The 18329-nt window shown below is 50.2% G+C and overlaps 1 protein-coding gene across 1 annotated transcript in view; it reads left to right on the top strand.

The window, feature by feature from the left end:
- SLC10A4 (solute carrier family 10 member 4) overlaps positions 1-18329 on the top strand; it is a 176930-nt gene that overhangs the window by 19546 nt on the left and 139055 nt on the right. Inside the window, exon 2 of the mRNA XM_069201597.1 lies at positions 4656-4866. Within this exon, the coding sequence (XP_069057698.1) occupies positions 4656-4866 (211 nt within the window). The remainder of the gene's footprint in view (positions 1-4655; positions 4867-18329) is intronic.

Genomic DNA, 18329 nt, shown 5'->3' with positions numbered 1-18329 from the left:
TAGGTTCGCACCTCCAAAATTAAATCGGTAAAGTCCACTACAGCAAGTAACATGTATTAGTCAAAAGAGGACTCCAGCGGGTGCCAACACTAGTAATTTGATTCTCAATGGACACTGTTGCATTCTTGGTGGCAGTTTGCTTACTAGTGTTGGCACCCGCTGGAGTCCTCTGAGGACTAATACATGTTACTTGCTGTAGTGGACTTTACCGATTTAATTTTGGAGGTGCGAACCTATTACACAGCCACCTTCTTGTTGTTTCAATCTAGAAAACTGGATGTGGCTTTCAACTTTTTGCCCCTAGGGAACAATCCCAGAATGCATGTTTCCCATGTCTGTGGTACGGGCTGGTCCACACAGTGTATTAAGCGCACCAGGATTGCAGACCAGTAGTGATTCAGAGTTGGGCACGACCACATCATATGTAGGAGGTCCGCTCCCAATCTCTGACAGCGTGGGCAAGCGGCATCTGTGTGGTTAAAATATCTGTTAATCTTCTCAGGTGTGAGATAGGCTCTCTGGGTAACATAATATTGTTTGAGACGGAACCTCATATTGCGAGGTACATACATGGGAGTTTCCAGCACAGTCACCCATTCCTTATCAGTAAAAGGCCCCCCAGTCCCACTCTCATCGCCCGCAAAGAGTCGCAAGTTGGCCGGATGTGAGTAGTCGCAGAGAGTCCACCATCCAGCATACTAAGGGGGTCATTCCAGCCAAGCGGGAACCGCCAGAAGACCGTACCGCGGTCAAAAGACCGCGGCGGTCATTCTGGGTTTCCCACTGGGCTGGCGGGCGACCGCCAAAAGGCCGCCCGCCAGCCCAGTGGGAAACACCCTTCCACGATGAAGCCGGCTCCGAATGGAGCCGGCGGAGTGGAAGGGGTGCGACGGGTGCAGTAGCACCCGTCGCGAATTTCAGTGTCTGCTAAGCAGACACTGAAATTCAAAGTGGGGCCCTCTTACGGGGGCCCCTGCAGTGCCCATGCCATTGGCATGGGCACTGCAGGGGCCTCCAGGGTCCCCACGACACCCCATACCGTTATCCTGTTCCTGGCGGGTGAAACCGCCAGGAACAGGATGGCGGTATGGGGGTCGGAATCCCCATGGCGGATGGAGGATTCCCATGGGCAGCGGAAAGTCGACGGTACACCGCCGACTTTCTGTTTCTGGCCGCAGCTGTACCGCCGCGGTCAGAATGCCCAAAGGAGCACCACCAGCCTGTTGGCGGTGCTCCCACGGACCCCGACCCTGGCGGTTTTTACCGCCAGGGTCGGAATCACCCCCTAAGTGTCTCCCCTCCCCAAATACGTGTAGGTACTGTAGCGTGAAATGTATTTGGGGTTCCCATGTCATGCAGGTTTGTACCATAGTGCAAAGGTGTGTACATTCTGTCAAGCATAGGTTTTGTACTGTAAAAGGAGCCTTCTAGTACAAAAACTAAGCTGTGCTACAACTGACTTTGCCCCATGTTGCCTTTAGGTGTTGTGCTTGCCTGTCCTGCACTATAACTGGCTTCACAGGTATTTTGCTCCTCTGCTATAATAGGCTGTGTATTTTTTGGATGTTGGACAGGCAAGCACAGCACTGTGCTATAACTATATGTTCCATCTTGCCCTCTGTGCATTGGGCGCATCTGACCTACACTGCATTATATTGGCTCAACTGTTCTCTTGCTTTTAACCTGCATTGGGTTGTAACTGGCTTTTGTCCCCTGTGTGCTCTGGAAGGTATGTTCACAAATCCCACAGTACACTACATATGAACTGCCCACTATGTCTTGAGATGTGTGCACCTGGTCCACACCACACTATAACTAGCTCTGTCAACCTTTTCTCTGATGTGTTGTGCTTGCTTCCACTGTACTGTGCTGCAACTAGCTCTGCTCCATCTGTCCCCTAGATGTTGTGCTTGCCTGCCCTGCACTATAACTGTCTCCCCAGGTATTGTGCTTCCCTGTAATAATAGGCGTTGCCTCCTGTGTACTCTTGGTGTTCTGGTCGCATGCTCCACACAGCAATATAACTAGCTTTACCTCCGTATATATTCTGGCCACAGTGCTTTCCTGCCCGCATGGGACTGCAGCTATCTTTACCCCATGTCCTATGGGTTTGGTCCTCATCTGCACCACACTGCGCTATAGATGGTTGTGCTTCCTGTGTCCTTTGGGTGTTGTGCTTGACTATTCAGCATTGTGCTATAACCAGATGTGTCATCGTGTCCTCAAGTGTATGGGGCATGCCTGACCCACGCTGCCCTAAAATTAGCTTTGTCCCTCAATTATATGTTTGGTAAGCTCGCTTGGCCCAGTCAATACTATAAAAGGCTATGCCCCTGTCTTCTGCTTGTTGAACGTGCATGTCCTGCATTGTGCTATTTCAGCTCTGCCCCATGTCTTCCAGATGTTGTACTCACCTGCTCCATACAGCCTTACAATTGGCTCTGCCCCTTCTATTATCTGCTTCCTATGTTTGTCTGACCCAGCCCACACTATAAAGGCTTTGTTGTTTTCCTTGTCTGTCCTGCATAGTCATATGCTTGGCTCTACCCCATCTTCCGGAAGTTGTATTCACCTGTTTTCACACTGCCCTACAACTGCCACTAACCCTATGTCTGTGCATGGTGCTTACCCTACTGTGTCCCCTGTGTCTTTTAGTTACTGTGCTCACGTGACACACAAAAGATGATGGGAGGGATGCTTGCAATTTGTCTAACCATTGTCAATCTCTCAAAGCAGCATTCCAACCCATCGTTCCTTTGCACACCATGCCACCTTTTGTGTGATTGATGTACCGTACCCAAACGTAGGCCCTGTGCTCTCTTTGCCACTGGAACCAAGCTACACCCATGATGAGCCCCAATCAGGATGAAACCGGTCTTGAGTTGCATGTTTTCTGGTTCAGGGAGGACCTGCCCTGGCAGTTTGGTCTGGACTGTTCCTATTGGAGCAGGATCGACACTGATTTGCATATGGTTGGGTCCAAACTAAGGTGGCATGGTTGGCAAAAGAAAGATGGGTTGGACTATTATCCCGAACGACAGGCAGTGGTTAGACAGATTGCATGCATTCCTCCCTTCACATCACATCACCTTTTGTGTTTATTGTGCTCCCCTGCACAATGCTCTATATAACAAGCTCTGCTCTACTATGTTGTCTGGATGCTGTGTCTGTGTGCCTCTACTAAGCCACGTACTAACAAATGCTTTAACTAACCTTGCCTCTAAGTCGGTTTTGCGCTCATCTGCCCCACACTGCGCTATAGGTGGTTGTGATTCATGTGTCCCTTGGGTGTTGTGCTTGCTTGTGCATCGCTGTGCTACAACCAAATGTGCTATCTATGCTTTCTCGGTATTGGGCTTGCTAGGCCCACACTATGCTCTAATCTTCTCTACACCATCTACCTTCTGGGGGTTTTGTCCACTTACCCACACTGTTCCATAAACAACTCTGCCATCATGTTCTCTGGGTATTGTATTTACCTACCCCGCACCACACTACACCTGTCCTAGCTCCCTCAAAGCCATTTCACACAAATTCAAAGGAAGAAGCTATCCAACGCGGACAGCTTCTGCTTTGCAAATGAGTCACCACCTCATTTGATGTGTTGGTAATTTGCTTTAATGGTTTGCGACCTCAAAATATGTGGCCCTATAACTCTGTATAGCTCTGTTTATCTGTTCTACTCTGTGCTATAATTGGCTACGTCAGCTGTGACTTCTGATGTTATACTCACTTCTGGCCTGGCAATTCGGGCTGGACTGTTCCCACTGGAGCAGGGTCAAGACTTACTTGCATATGGTTGGATCCAAACTGAGGTGGCATGTTGTGCAAAAAAACGATGGACTGGGATGCGGCCCGAGTGAGTAACTACCAGTTGCTGAGATGAATTCAAGCATTCCATCCATCACTTTTTTGTGCACTTCTTCTGCATGATACCACAACTCTCTCTTCCCTGTGTCCTCTACGTGTTGTGTTGCATTATAGCTAAATCTGCTGCTTATGTCCTTTGGCTGTTGTGCTCACCTCCTCCGTGCTATAAAAGGCTCTGGCATTTGTGTTAATTAGGCATTATCTTTGTCTGCACCACAAAGCACTATATACATTTCTGCCCTCTGCGTATTCTGGGTGTTGCTCTTGTCTATCCCACGCAGGACCAAAAAGCGCTCTGCCCTGTGTACGCTGGGTGTTGTGCTTGCTTGCTATACTCCATGCTGTAGCTTTCTATGCTGAGTATTGGTCTCATCGGGTCCAGACCCTTATAACTGGCTCTAACCCCAGTATCTTCTGAGCGTTGCCCTCACATGTTCTGCACCTTGATATAACTCGCTCTCTTCCTTTTATCTTCGGGATGTTGTGCTTGCCGATGTACTCTGCACTATAACTGGCTTTGTTACCTTATCTTCTTATGAGAGCCATGCACCACACTACAACTGGCTCTATTCCCACGGGTTTTCTCTGTGTTGTGCTTACCAGTTCCACACCAGATTATAAATCTCTCTAAACCCCCGTGTAGTCAGGATGTTGCGCTTGCCTATCCGGCACCAGGTTATAACCAGGTCTGCTTCCTTTATCCTCTGGGTGTTGTATCTGCCTGCTATTGTATTCACCTACCCCAACATCGCACTGTAGCTGATTCTGCTCCCTTTGTCCCACAGCATCATTATGACCACCTCATCCACACTGCTGGCCCTGCTGCTGATGCCGCTCTGCTTGTGGGTGTACAGCCGCGCCTGGATCCACACACCACTCGTCCAGCTCCTGCCCATGGGCGCCGTCAGCCTCACACTCTGCAGCACCCTGCTGCCCATCGGCGTGGGGGTACTCGTCCGCTATCGGTACAACCGGGCAGCTGACCTGCTTGTGAAGGTAAGTACCAGGAAGCATGCACGCCACACTCTGTGAGGACATGCCCCATGGATACAGTGCAGATGCCGAAGGGTTGCTGAGTGTGGAGTAACATACAGCATATAGGGCCTGATTAAAACTTTGGAAGAGGTGTTAATCCGTTCCAAATGTGACGGATATACCACCAGCCGTATTACGAGTTCCATAGGATATAATGGACTCGTAATACAGCTGGTGGTATATCCGTCACTTTACCGTCACTTTTGGGACGGATTAACACCTCCTCCAAAGTTGTAATCAGGCCCATAGTGTAACATTGCTGCCCTACAAGAAAAGTAGCCTACCAGAGTGCACGCACACACACCCCTCTGTTCCTTTGATATGCTGAGAGAAGTCATGCATACAGTGCACACATTGCTGCTGTGAAGGAAAACAGTCACTCGAAAAAATGACCGAGGTCTAATATGTTTAATGGAAAAATAGATGGTCTGCAATAAACATATTCTAAGTGATTCACAGTGTCAACGGACCAATGCTTCGCCTTCTGATCCACTGGAGCACATGATGATAAATTCTACACATTTTCACTCTACCTTTATAATTTTTTTCTCAATGAAGTAAGAAGAGGAACGACACGTGGTTAAAATGAAACTAAACCTCCTAGACACGAATAAGCAGGTGCCTAGATAGTCTTGTGGGAAGAATTGGAGAAGTCCTTCAGAAGATTATACAGTAGGTGTGATAGTAAAGCTGACCTTCACTAAATTTGCAGTTCTTGCTTGGCTATGCCAACTTCAAAACGAGACTATGCTTACTTAAACAATCAAATTACATGTGCAATATACAACACTGGAATACAAGATGGGAGGACATTTAAAATATATGGTTCCCTGCCTTCCATGGAAGGGCAGTCCAGCCATAGTGCAATCTTGTGTTGTAAAGCTGGCCAGCGTTGGGTGGTATGAATGAACACAATAACATTTATAAAAAGCTACAGCTGCCTACTAATAGGTGTCCAGGCGCTATGATAAGATTATGTTAAGTGCTGAAGAGATAGGTTTTCAGTATTTTTTTTAAAGCCTTCTGTAGGATTTTCTTAAGTGAAAGTGGAAGGGTGTGTCAAAGTCTGTCTGTTAGCACAGAAAAGGAACAGCCAACTCTTCAGACTTTGCTGACATTTGAAACATACAATACGAGCAGGTTGGCTAACCCAGAGTTCTGTTGGGAGTGTACTGCATCATCCCCTCTATGAGGCACAGACAGGTCTGTGTGATAGTAGGCTCCGTGGGTAATAACTAAAGCCTTTAAATGTATCTATTTAGTTATAGGTAGCCAATGCATTCTTACTCTAAAAAGGAAATCACTCCACTATGTGAGGAACTTTACTGCAATAGGTATAGCTCAACCTTGAGTCAAAAAGGTTAATATGAGGTGCATGCTTCCTCTCTAGGCAGTGACAGGTGTCTTTACTCGAAGGAAAACCATTGTTCAGTGACGTTAAAAGCCATTATGCATGGGAAAGAGCTGTACTGTAAACCAGTATTGGCTCTCAGGGATTCCTGGGGGCGGGGCGGAGCAGGGCAGTGCGCAGGGAGGGAGTGGGGGGGGGGGGCACGGGGAGAATGAAAAAATAAAAAGTAAATAAAAATAAAAAACGTACCTCTGCTCCAGCGCTGAGCCGCTTCTCTACTCTGTCCGGATGCTGCAGGCACAGGCTCCCAGCCTGCCCTGGGGCCAATTCTGACGCTGCTCAAAGCAGCATCAGGATTGGCTGGGAGCGCCCTGGCTGGGTGCTCTCAGGCCGACTGGGAGCCTGTGCAGGCTCTCTCCAGCCCAGCAATGTTGCTGGGTTGGAGAGAGCCTACTGTGCAGACGGCTGGCCAAACATACATGCGCAGTGAGGGGGAGTGCACAGTGCACTCCCCCTCAGTGCATGTCACCCCATGGCCCCGCCCCTTTCAAAGAAAAGGATAATAAACATAGCTTATTATCCTTTTCTTTAAAAGGTTTGCCAGCTGCCGGGTGACTCTCCTCCACCCGTATGGAGGAGTTGCCCTTGCTGTAAACGAGATTTACCTTTTTTGACAGAAACAACCCTGCTGCAATGGAGGATTCTCTACCAAGAGACAAACAGCTACAGGGCGAAGTGGACGATTTCTATCTTCTCTTAGAGTAAGGTGGACAGCTCTAATGCAATCTCTCATGTGAGAGACAGGTATACCTAAGAGATACCTTCACAGTAAGATGGAAGCAATACTTTTAAGAAAGTTATATTCAGGGTCTCTGGATTTATGCAGTAATGGAGGGACATGTTATATGGCAAGAATTATTAATGTGGTTAAGGAGAGGCAAATTATGCATCAAGGAAAGGCACATTAGCCACATATATGAATATCGGGACTTAATGCAATATTTTCAATGGTACAATAATCTGTTTTGACATCGATGTAATAGAGATCCTGACACTATAGAAAAATCATAGGCTTCTTACAAAAGAAAACAACACATTCAATTGGTCATAATAAAAAAATGTCTCACCATAATAATGATTTTATCTTGTATGTTCGCTCTAGAAGTTCATTTTGATGTTGTCTTTTCTTCCTTTCCGGACAAAGTGGTTGGTGTAAAACATAAAGGATACTGTCCTCAATAGAAAGCATACCTATTTATGCATATATTTTGTAGGAAAAATGTTGCCTCTTTTATTCTGTGCATTCTAGTTATGTTTTAAATCTTTCCCGAAGTTTTGAGCTTATTAAGTGTTCACAGTGCAGGGTCACAGGCAACAACTCTTACAATAAAAAACATAGGGGTTCATTACAACCCTGGCGGACGGTGTTAAAGCTGCGGTAATACCGCAAACAGGCCGGCGAAAAAAAAAAGGGAATAATGACCGTGGCGGAAACCGCCAAAATAGACAGCCACTTTAACACTCCGACCGCCACGGCGGTACAGACAAGCAGCGCAGCGGTCACCGCCAACAGATAGGCGGAAGACAATGTACCGCCCACAGTATCACAACCCGCCAATCCGCCACCTTTTCCGGGGCGGATTCACCGAGGATAAAAACACGGCGGAAACAGCCATTTCAAAGGGAAAACGCTCACCTCTACACACTCCACGAGGAAGGAGGCCACCATGGAGCCGGAACTACAAATACTCCCTGCTCTTGTCTTCCTGCTCCTCTACAAACACCAGCAACGTAGGCGCCGAAGACAACGGTGAGTACTGCACCTACGACATAGGGGAGGGGGAGGCAAAAGTCACGGACACACACATGCAACACCCCCACCCCCAACCCGACCCTCACCCACTACAACACACACACCAATGCATTTCCAGACAGCACAGTAACAACCCACAACCCCCCCGGATGAATGCAAAGACAAAAGGAAATCAGTTCAAACTTTGTAATGTATCAAAATACAGTAACCAATGATATACAGATATATATCAACATTATAAAAATCATACATCACGATTAGTACTGCAGGTATGCACATATCAATGTCCGTGGACCACTGGGCCCACAATGCATGGGCGAGGCCCACACTAGATACCTGTCCACAAACGGAGAGAACACTGCAGGGGCATCAGATAGAAATACAACAGGCACCTCAGGGGGAAGGGAAGGTGGGGCACCTCAGCCGGATGCCTGCACCACACCAGATCCACGACGGGGCTCCATGCCCATTGATGTATCCTGGGGAGTGCAAAGCCACAGTCTCTCTAGTCTCTACAGTGGGTGGGTTGCCCACTGTACCATCCTGGGGAGTGCAAAGCCACAGTCTCTCAAGTCTCTACAGTAGGTGGGTTGCCCACTGTACCATCCTGGGGAGTGCAAAGCCACAGTCTCACAAGTCTTTTCAGTGGGTGGGTTGCCCACTGTACCATCCTGGGGAGTGCAAAGCCACAGTCTCTCAAGTCTCTACAGTGGGTGGGTTGCCCACTGTAGCATCCTGGGGAGTGCAAAGCCACAGTCTCACAAGTCTTTTCAGTGGGTGGTTTGCCCACTGCTTTATCCTGGGGAGTGCAAAGCCACAGTCTCTCAAGTGGATCACAATCTCCACTGGTTCAGGAGGGTGACTGGTGCCCAGAGTGCTTCATCCTGTGCAGGACAGACGGAGTGGATGCAGGTCTCCACTGGTTCTGGAGGAGGACTGGTGCCCAGAGTGCTTCATCCTGTGCAGGACAGATGGAGTGGATGCAGGTCTCCACTGGTTCTGGAGGGGGACTGGTGCCCAGAGTGCATCACGCTCCCCGTGACGGTCCCAGTTCCGTCACTGTCCCAGCTGCACATGGGCTAACGATGCTTGATTTTACGGTCTTTGTCCTGTTCAGCGTTCTTCACCATGGCAGTCTTTGCCCTGTTCAGCGGTGCTTGCCTTTGCTGTCTCTGACCTGTTCAGCGGTGCATTGCCATGGCGGTCTTTGCCCTGTTCAGCGGTGCTTGCCTTTGCTGTCTCTGACCTGTTCAGCGGTGCAGTGCCATGGCGGTCTTTGCCCTGTTCAGCGGTCTTCACCATGGCGGTCTTTGCCCTGTTCAGCGGTGCTTGACTTAGCTGTCTCTGACCTGTGCAGCGGTGTGTGGCATGACGGTCCCTCAGTGCCCAGCGGGGCTGTGGCTGCCGAGGCCCTCCAGGGCACTGACGCTGGCGGTGGTCTCGGGACCAGTGACGATACTGCTGCCCTCCAGGGCACTGACTCTGGCGGTGGTCTCCGGACCAGTGATGATACTGCTGCCCTCCAGGGCACTGACTCTGGCGGTGGTCTCCGGACCAGGCGGTGGCGTCCCGCCGGCGGGGAGGATGGCGGCCTTCTCTGCCTGCTGCTCTTACCAGATCTTGGAGACCTCTTCTGCCCCTTCACCACCTTGGGAGGAGTCACAGCTGACTCAGCACTCCCCCCCAGACCCTTGTGAGCTGTTTTGCCGGCAGGAGTCTTCACCCTCTCCAGTCGGGCACTTTCCAACTTAAGGTGCTTTACAGGGGGTGGACTGGCAGTGCTTTGGCTCCGTGTCACACTGGCTGCCCTGGTGGCCGGTGCACTCCACTGACCTTTAAAACGCACCACTGGTACCGGACTTTTTTTGGCTGAGGTGCTACTACAGGACCTATGAATTGGAGTGGGGGGTGGAGGGAAAGAGGTCAACGTTGCTCAGGAAGAGTCTCTGACGAATACTGGGATGGGTAGCTGGAGGGGGTCTGGGAGTGGAGGAAGAGGAGATGGTTGTAGGAGGTGTAACTTTAGGTGATTTGGGTGCAGGTGCATGTACTGGAGGCTGTCGTGAGGTGGATGGATGTTGGGTGTGTGGGTGCCCGCATTTGTGTACTTTGGGAGGGGGCGTCACAGACACACTGGGAGTGGACACAGGGGACGTGTAAATGGTAGTGGGGGTGGTGAGTGCAGGTGAGCGGCGTGTGGTGCTGGGTGTTCTGGTGCGAGTCCTAGTGCCTGTAGATGTAGTGCATGCAGGTGAGATTGTGGACGACACTGGGAGGAAGGAGGGAGACGACGAGGAGGGGGACACAGTGGAGGCAGTGGATGTTGCTGTGTCTTTATGTGGGTGATGCTTGTGTGAGTGCCTGTGGGATGTGTGGTGCCTATGTTTGCCAGAGCCACTTTTGGGTGTTGAGGTGTGTGCATGCTGGTCTGATGGTGTGCTTGGGATAGGCTGGGGTACAGGGGATTGGGTCTGGGTGGAGGAAGTTGGAGGGGGGAGGCTAGACACAGGGACAATGGCTGCCATTAGTGCTGAGGACAGAGATTGCAGGGTTCGATGAAGGGCAGCCTGAGCAGAATGAATGCCCTCCAGGAACGCATTACTGTTTTGCAACTCCCTTTCTACACCCTGGATGGCATTCACAATGGCAGACTGCCCAACAGTGAGTGACCTGAGGAGGTCAATGGCCTCCTCACTGAGGGCAGCAGGGGTGACTGGGGCAGGGCCTGAGGTGCCTGGGGCGAAGGTGATGCCCACCCTCCTGGGTGAGCGGGCACGGAGCAAAGGCTGAGGGGCTGCTGGGAGGGCGGTGCTGGTAGGGGGGGTGGCGGCTGTACCTGTAGAAGTGGGGGGATCAGATGGTGCCGCCACCACAAGGGAGCTCCCATCGGAGGACGAGTCCGTGTCGCTGGTTGCTGATCCGGTGACCGACGTGAAGCTCCCCTCGCCCGCCGTCCCACTGGTGTATTCGGAGTCCGTAGTTTGGCCCTCCATGGCCACGTGGGATGCAGCTCCCTCGTGCTTCGGTGCCACTGTACCTCCGCCTGATGATGCTGATGCACAGAAGAACAGGGAGAGCACAAAAAGGGGTGGGGAAACAGAAGAAAGACAGGTTAGGTGCATGGCTTACCGCTACCGTTGGCGGACAATACAGACACAGCTGCCCCCTGCACTACGGCGTGCTCTTGGATTCTACAGATGCAATTTCTGGGATATGGCCTACATGGCTATAAGTGTCATCTGTCCACATAGATGACACAGGGGCATGTATACCTGTACTTGGCACTCTACAGAGGTGGGGTGGGGGGCCACAGGGCCATGCCTTACGAAGGGGCCTAGCCTACTGAACGCGCCCTGGCCTAGGGAAACCCACAGCCCTCCTCCCCCACCCAGACCCCTCCACTGTGCGCTAAGTCCGCAGAATGAGAGTGTACTCACCCCCTTGTGTCTGCTGTGATGCCCTCAAGCGCCCATCCAACTCAGGGTAGGCCACCGCCAGGATCCGGAACATCAGGGGGGTCATGGTGCGACGGGCACCCCTCCCACGTTGGGAGGCCATCCCCAGCTGAGCCTCCGCCGTCGTCTTGCTCCAGCGGCGAATGTCCTCCCATCTTTTACGGCAGTGGGTGTCCCGTCTCTGGTGGACCCCCAGGGTCCGGACGTCCTTGGCGATGGCACGCCAAATGTCCTTCTTCTGGTGGGCGCTGACCTACATGACATGTACAGGGGAAGAAGAGAAGTCATTACCAACTGCACCGTCAAAGTGACTGCCCCCCATCCCTACCCTTGCCAGGTGGCACATGCATTCACAGTCCTTAATGGTCGCAGAACTCTGCCCCCTTCCTATTGACATCCAGCCCTCTCCACCCAGCATAGCCCATACAACGTGCTCCCTGTGTACTTACCTGTTGGTCTGGAGGACCGTAGAGTAGCGTGTACTGGGGGAGGACCCCGTCCACGAGCTTCTCCAACTCCTGAGCAGTGAAGGCCGGGGCCCTTTCCCCAGACGCAGCAGCCATTGTCTCTTCCAGACCGAGGTCACAGCAGCACTTGCAGTGTAGGTCCTCTCCTGTCGAAGATCAGGTATTGAGTGATTGAACAGATAGAAAATGGTGGTCACGTCCGCGGCGGTGCATATCATCACCGCCGGCGCAATTCATCATTGGCTCCTGGGACACATAGGGTCCAATGTTAACCAATGCAGCATTGCGCTGCGGTCTACGACCGCCTACCGCGACGGTGTACAACGCCAGCGCAGTTACCTCACATCCCATTGTCCCAGTTTAGAGTTCAGGCAGCCGCCATTTCAGGGGCCTACATGGCTTCATTTACTACTGCGTCACACATACCTAGGCCTACACTCAACACACATACAGGAGGAGTTTAGTATTTGGTGTCGTGTTCTGTGTAGCTGTGGGTACATACCTGAGAATTTGTTGACTCTGTGGTCGCTGTTGTCCTTCTTAGGCACCGTCAGCTGGGACATTTGAGGAGATGGCGGAATCCTCCGGTGTACCGACCGCTGGTGGACCTGTTAACAATGGAGGAGCGACATTTGATCATCACCTACAGGTTTGACCGTGCCACAATCCAGGAACTGTGTACCCAGTTGGAGCCAGACCTGATCTCACCAATCCGCCATCCCACAGGAATACCCCCTGAAGTGCAGGTGCTATCAGTGCTCCATTTCCTTGCAAGTGGCTCATTTCAAACAACTGTGGCCATGGCATCAGGGATGTCCCAGCCTATGTTTTCCAACCTGTTGTCCAGAGTGTTGTCTGCCCTGCTGAAACATGTAAGGAGCTACATCGTTTCCCCTCAGGTGGAGGATTTGGCTACAGTGAAAGGTGACTTCTATGCCCTGGGACATATCCCCAACATCATAGGTGCTATTGATGGCACCCATGTAGCTCTGGTCCCCCCACACAGGAGTGAACAGGTGTACAGGAACCGGAAGAGTTATCATTCCATGAATGTACAGATGGTATGTTTGGCAGACCAGTACATCTCGCAGGTAAATGCTATGTTCCCTGGCTCAGTGCATGACGCCTACATCCTGCGGAATAGCAGCATCCCGTATGTGATGGGTCAACTCCAGAGGCACCGTGTGTGGCTATTAGGGGACTCTGGTTACCCCAACCTGTCATGGCTATTGACCCCAGTGAGGAATCCCAGGACCAGGGCAGAGGAACGCTACAAGGAGGCCCATGGGCGGACTAGGAGGGTGATCGAACGCACCTTCGGCCTCCTGAAGGCCAGGTTCAGGTGCCTCCATATGACAGGTGGTTCCCTATTCTACTCACCAAGGAAGGTGTGCCAGATCATCATCGCCTGCTCGATACTTCACAATCTTGCTTTGCGACGCCAGGTGCCTTTTCTGCAGGAGGATGGTCCAGATGACGGTGTTGTGACAGCTGTGGAGTCTGTGGACAGTGATGAGGAGGAAGCTGAGGAAGAAGACATAGACAACAGGGAGTCAGTCATACAGCAATATTTCCAGTGACACACAGGTGAGAAATTGTTTTTTTACTATTACATTCACTTTCACACTTCTACCTCTATCCTGTCTGTCGATTTTAACCAGTATATGGTAACTGAGCTGTACATTTCCATTACGGTTTCACAGGTGTGGTTACCAACGTGTGTCATCTGCTTGCATCCTTCATGGACTTGTGATGTGTGACATAGGTATGTTGGCATGACATTTGAAAACGCATTTTGTCACTGTCATTGCTAATACACATTTTCAAAATCACAGACTGACTCCAGATTGTTTTGTGGTTCAAGGGTGTTTATTGAGGTGCTAATTATTGGAGGGGGTGGCAAAATGGTGATGGGTGATGGTGGAGGAATGTCCATGGCAGAGTCCAGTCTATTAGTCACACAGTTGCACTTCCCATATGGGCATAGGAAGTGGAGCTGGGGCAGTTCCAATCTGGACAGGGTAACAAAGTGAGACAGTGTGAGGACAATCAGGGTGGTCTCATTTCCTGGCGGGGGTCTTGCCATCTTGCTCTGTCCTGTTCCTGGATCTCAGGGACTGCTTGCGGGTGGTTGTCCGTCTGCAGGGGGTGGGGTGCTGGTGTGGTGGTCCTGTGGTGGGGCGTCCTATCCACTAGCGCCGGCGGAGGTGGTGGGCAGTTCATCGTCCATGCTAGTGTCAGGGGCCCCTTGGAGCACCACGGTGTCCCTCATGGTCTTTTGTATGTCCTTCAGCACCCCTACGATGGTGCCCAGGGCGGAGCTGATGGTTCTGAGCTCCTCCCTGAACCCCAAATACTGTTCGTCCTGCAGGCGCTGGGTCTCCTGAAACTTGGCCAGGACCGTAGCCATCGTCTCCTGGGAGTGGTGGAATGCTCCCATGATGGAGGAGAGGGCCTCGTGGAGAGTCGGTTCCCTTGGCCTGTCCACCCCCTGTCGCACAGCAGCCCTCCCAGTTCCCCTGTGTTCCTGTGCCTCCATCCCCTGGACCGTGTGCCCACTACCACTGCCCCCAGGTCCCTGTTGTTGTTGGGGTGCTGGGTTACCCTGGGTTCCCTGTAGTGGTGGACACACCGCTGATTGACGTGTCCTGGCTACGGAGGTATGGGCCCGCTGGGTGGGTGCTGTGCTGGTGTTACCAGAGGGTGGAAGGTCAGTGTTGGGCTGTGCCTGTGCAAGGGGAACCGACTGTCCCGAGGCCCACGATGGTCCGGGCTGGTCATCTGGATCCAGTTGGCCAGAGCTGCTGTCGTCACTGTGGGCCTCTTCTGTGGGTGGGGTGGAGATGTCTGGACCTTCCTGTGTGGTGACGTTAAGTAGCGGTCCTGCAGGGGTATAAGAGCATGATTATTGCATGTGTGTGTGTTATGGTGTGCAATGGGTGGGTGTGCGTGTACCCCAGTGCAAGCATTCCTGTATGGGGGCTTGTATGATGATGGTTGGGGGGTTGTTATGGGTATGTGCAGTGAGCATGCTTTAGTGCTGGGTGTCCATGCTTAGTTGTGTCATGCAGGGCTTGGTGTTGGGATGTGTGGTTTGTGTTATTAGTACATTAGTGAGGAGTTGGAGTGATAGGGGAGGGGGTGAGGGTGGGGGTGTGTGATAGCATGCAGGTAGGGTGGGGGATATGATAGTTAAGATTTGACTTACCAGTGTCCATTCCTCCACTGACTCCTCCGAGGCCCTCTGGATGCATGATGGTCAAGACCTGCTCCTCCCATGCTGTTAGTTGTGGGGGAGGAGGTGGGGGTCTGCCACCAGTCCGCTGAATCGCGATGTTGTGCCTGGAGACCACTGAACGCACCTTCCCCCGTAGGTCGTTCCACCTCTTCCTGATGTCCTCCCGATTTCTTGGGTGCTGTCCCACAGCGTTGACCCTGTCGACGATTCTTCGCCATAGCTCCATCTTCCTGGCTATGGAGGTGGGCTGCACCTGTGCTCCAGATAGCTGTGGCTCTACCCGTAGGATTTCCTCCACCATGACCCTGAGCTCCTCCTCGGAAAACCTGGGGTGTCTTTGGCGTGACATGGGGTGGTGTAGGTGATGTGTGGGGTGGTGTATGTGTTGATGAGTGTGGTGATGTGGGGTGTTTTGTGCGTAGATGTTGTATGGGTGATGGTGTTGTGTGCCTCTGTGTGGTGGAGTTGTCTATTGCTGTGCTATCTCTCTGTCACCTTCGTCTCTAATTTTTGGTCGTAGTGGTTTGTGGGTGATGTGGGTGTGTGTTTTATATTGTATTGAGTGTGTGGGAGTGGTGTTTGTATGTGTCTCAGGTGTGTGTAATTCGAATTGTCCAATGTGGCGGTGTTTTGGAGATGTGTGTGTATTTTGAGCGCGGCGGTGTGTACCGCCAATGGAATACCGCGGTTGAAAGACCGCAGCGTGGATTCGTGGGTCGTGATAACATGGGCGTGTTTCTGTTGGCGTGACGGTGGAGGTTTTGTTTTCGCCAGTTTATCACTGACCTTTGGTGTGGCGGACTTGTGTGGGTGTCTGAATTTCGGCAGATTCCGAGCTGTGGGTCATAATAGCTGTGGCGGAATTCCGCGGCCCGCGGCGGTGTATTGGCGGTCTTCTGCATGGCGGTAAACGGCTTTTACCGCCAATGTTGTAATGACCCCCATAGTATTGAATGCTTACTGGTAAAGGTCATTACTGTGACTCACGGTCCTCCTCGTCCTAGTCCTTACTAGGTTTGGAGAGGTCCACCCCTGAGACAGCTCCCTAAGTGACAGCCATGCTCCCTAAGTGACAGACATCTTATTCTATAGTCTTTCTTCTTCTTATGTCCTGATGACAGCCTATAATTACGCTCCTCCTTTTCATAACGACCTGCCAGTATCAAATGGAAAAATGTAATTGAAAGTGTTAAAAAAACGAGATAGTGGATTAGTACATGACTGTGGCGAGAAGGACTATGACTCAGGGTAATGAAGATTACTAATAAGTAATGTGTTCATTACCCCTTTGTCCATCCTCCCTGTCCCAGTACTTACTGCTTAAGGATTTACCAAACCTTGCACAAATTGCACCAACATGCGTATGTCAGCTTTATTTTGCATAGCAATTACTTTATTGCTAGTTTTAGAATATCTGAACCCAATGTTTGACAAATAGAACTATCCAGATATAATGTGTTATGATTTTCAAAAGCACGCGGCGTAGTCCGAGCGGCCACCCTCCAAATCTCTTGTTGACATTAGACATTGCCCTTGTTGAGTAACCTTGTATGTTTCCTACTATAGACTCCCCAGCTGTCCCATGTGGCTGGGAAATGGCCTGACAAACCCATCTACTCAAAGTGGAAGTAGATACTTTTTCACTTATTGGCAGAGCCATAAGATACAAATAGCGAATTTGATAAACAATAGTCTTTCGTTCTTTCTAAGTACTTCAAAGCTCTTTTAATAGCAACAGTCACTGGCACAGAACTGCCAGATATTCTTTCAGATATAGGCAACACAATTCGTTCTGATAAATGAAATTTTGTTTGAATTTTCACTTTGAATTCCAGATCCGGGCACAACATCATCACCTCAGGGAAAACATCTGAGAAATGGCAATTATATAGCAAGGCACATAATTTACATAACTTTCTAGCCGAAATGAACTGCAATTATAAATGAAATTTTGGCACAAAGTCACACAATATCTGCTGATTCTAAAAGTGCAAACGGGTTTTCCTGAAGGTCTCAAGCACTATAGAAAGATCCCCAGGGGGACCCAGAATAGGACCACCAACTTTCTAAGCTTGAAAATTATTTGCAGTCTAAATGCTAAAGGGTTTATTTTTTAAATGTCACCACAAGACTCTGAATTGCTAGCCACTGAGCCACCAGAGCGAATGGAGCCAAATCTTTTAGGAAATCATCCCTTAAAATTAATAACATTTTAAAGGAATCACAAGCATCAGGATTTAGATTTTTTTTCCAAACACATTTTCCAAAATGTTTGCAATGAGTATAACTTTGAATGCTTCCTGGAAGCTTGAATTCCCATAGCCATCTCATTTGAAAAACCTAACTGTTGTAGACCTAATCTTTCAATTTCCAAATTATGAGACGTAGATGTGCCAGCTTGATCCAGGATAACACTGGATACTTTAGGGGTAGAGGGTTCAACAGTAGATGGAAATAGTCCTACTTTGCATCATCTTTGCTGGCTCAACAGCAGGAACCATGAGCGATGTGGCAAAAATGGTGCTACTAGAATTATATTCACTCTCAACTCCTGTATCTTCTGCCGCATCTATGGGAAGAACGGAATAAGCGTAAAGGCATATACGATTTCCAGAGGCAAGGGAATTGACAGAGCATTCACTGCCCATGCCTTTGGGCACCATGTCTTCATGCAAAACTTGGGCATTAGTGGAAGTGGAAGGCAAATAGAGCCAGCCATAGATTGACAAATCTAAAAATTATATGATTTTAATACTGTCCGGGCTAGATGAAATGACACTGGCGTCAGAATATTTTGACTGAGGCTGTCCGCATGAAAACTGATCTACTGTTGAATATACATGGCTCTCAGGAAATTCAAATGCTTTTCCGCCCAGCTTAAGATATTTTGGGCTATACTGTTTAGTTTGTTGATCTTAGTGCCTCCTTGATGGTTGATATAACTTTTCACCCCTTGATTGTCTGTCCCAATTACCACATTCTTGCCCTCCAACTAGAAAGGAAGCCCAAAGTACATTCCATATTGCTGACCACTCCTTCCACTGGATATCTCTGTCTGGTGCCAAGTGTTCTTCATTTTGAATTCCTTGGGACTGGGAAC

Source organism: Pleurodeles waltl, chromosome 1_2, assembly GCF_031143425.1.
Source record: "Pleurodeles waltl isolate 20211129_DDA chromosome 1_2, aPleWal1.hap1.20221129, whole genome shotgun sequence".
Taxonomy (NCBI): Eukaryota; Metazoa; Chordata; class Amphibia; order Caudata; family Salamandridae; genus Pleurodeles; species Pleurodeles waltl.
Note: the sequence above shows the minus strand (reverse complement) of the source record. Positions and strands in the feature narration are given on the sequence as shown.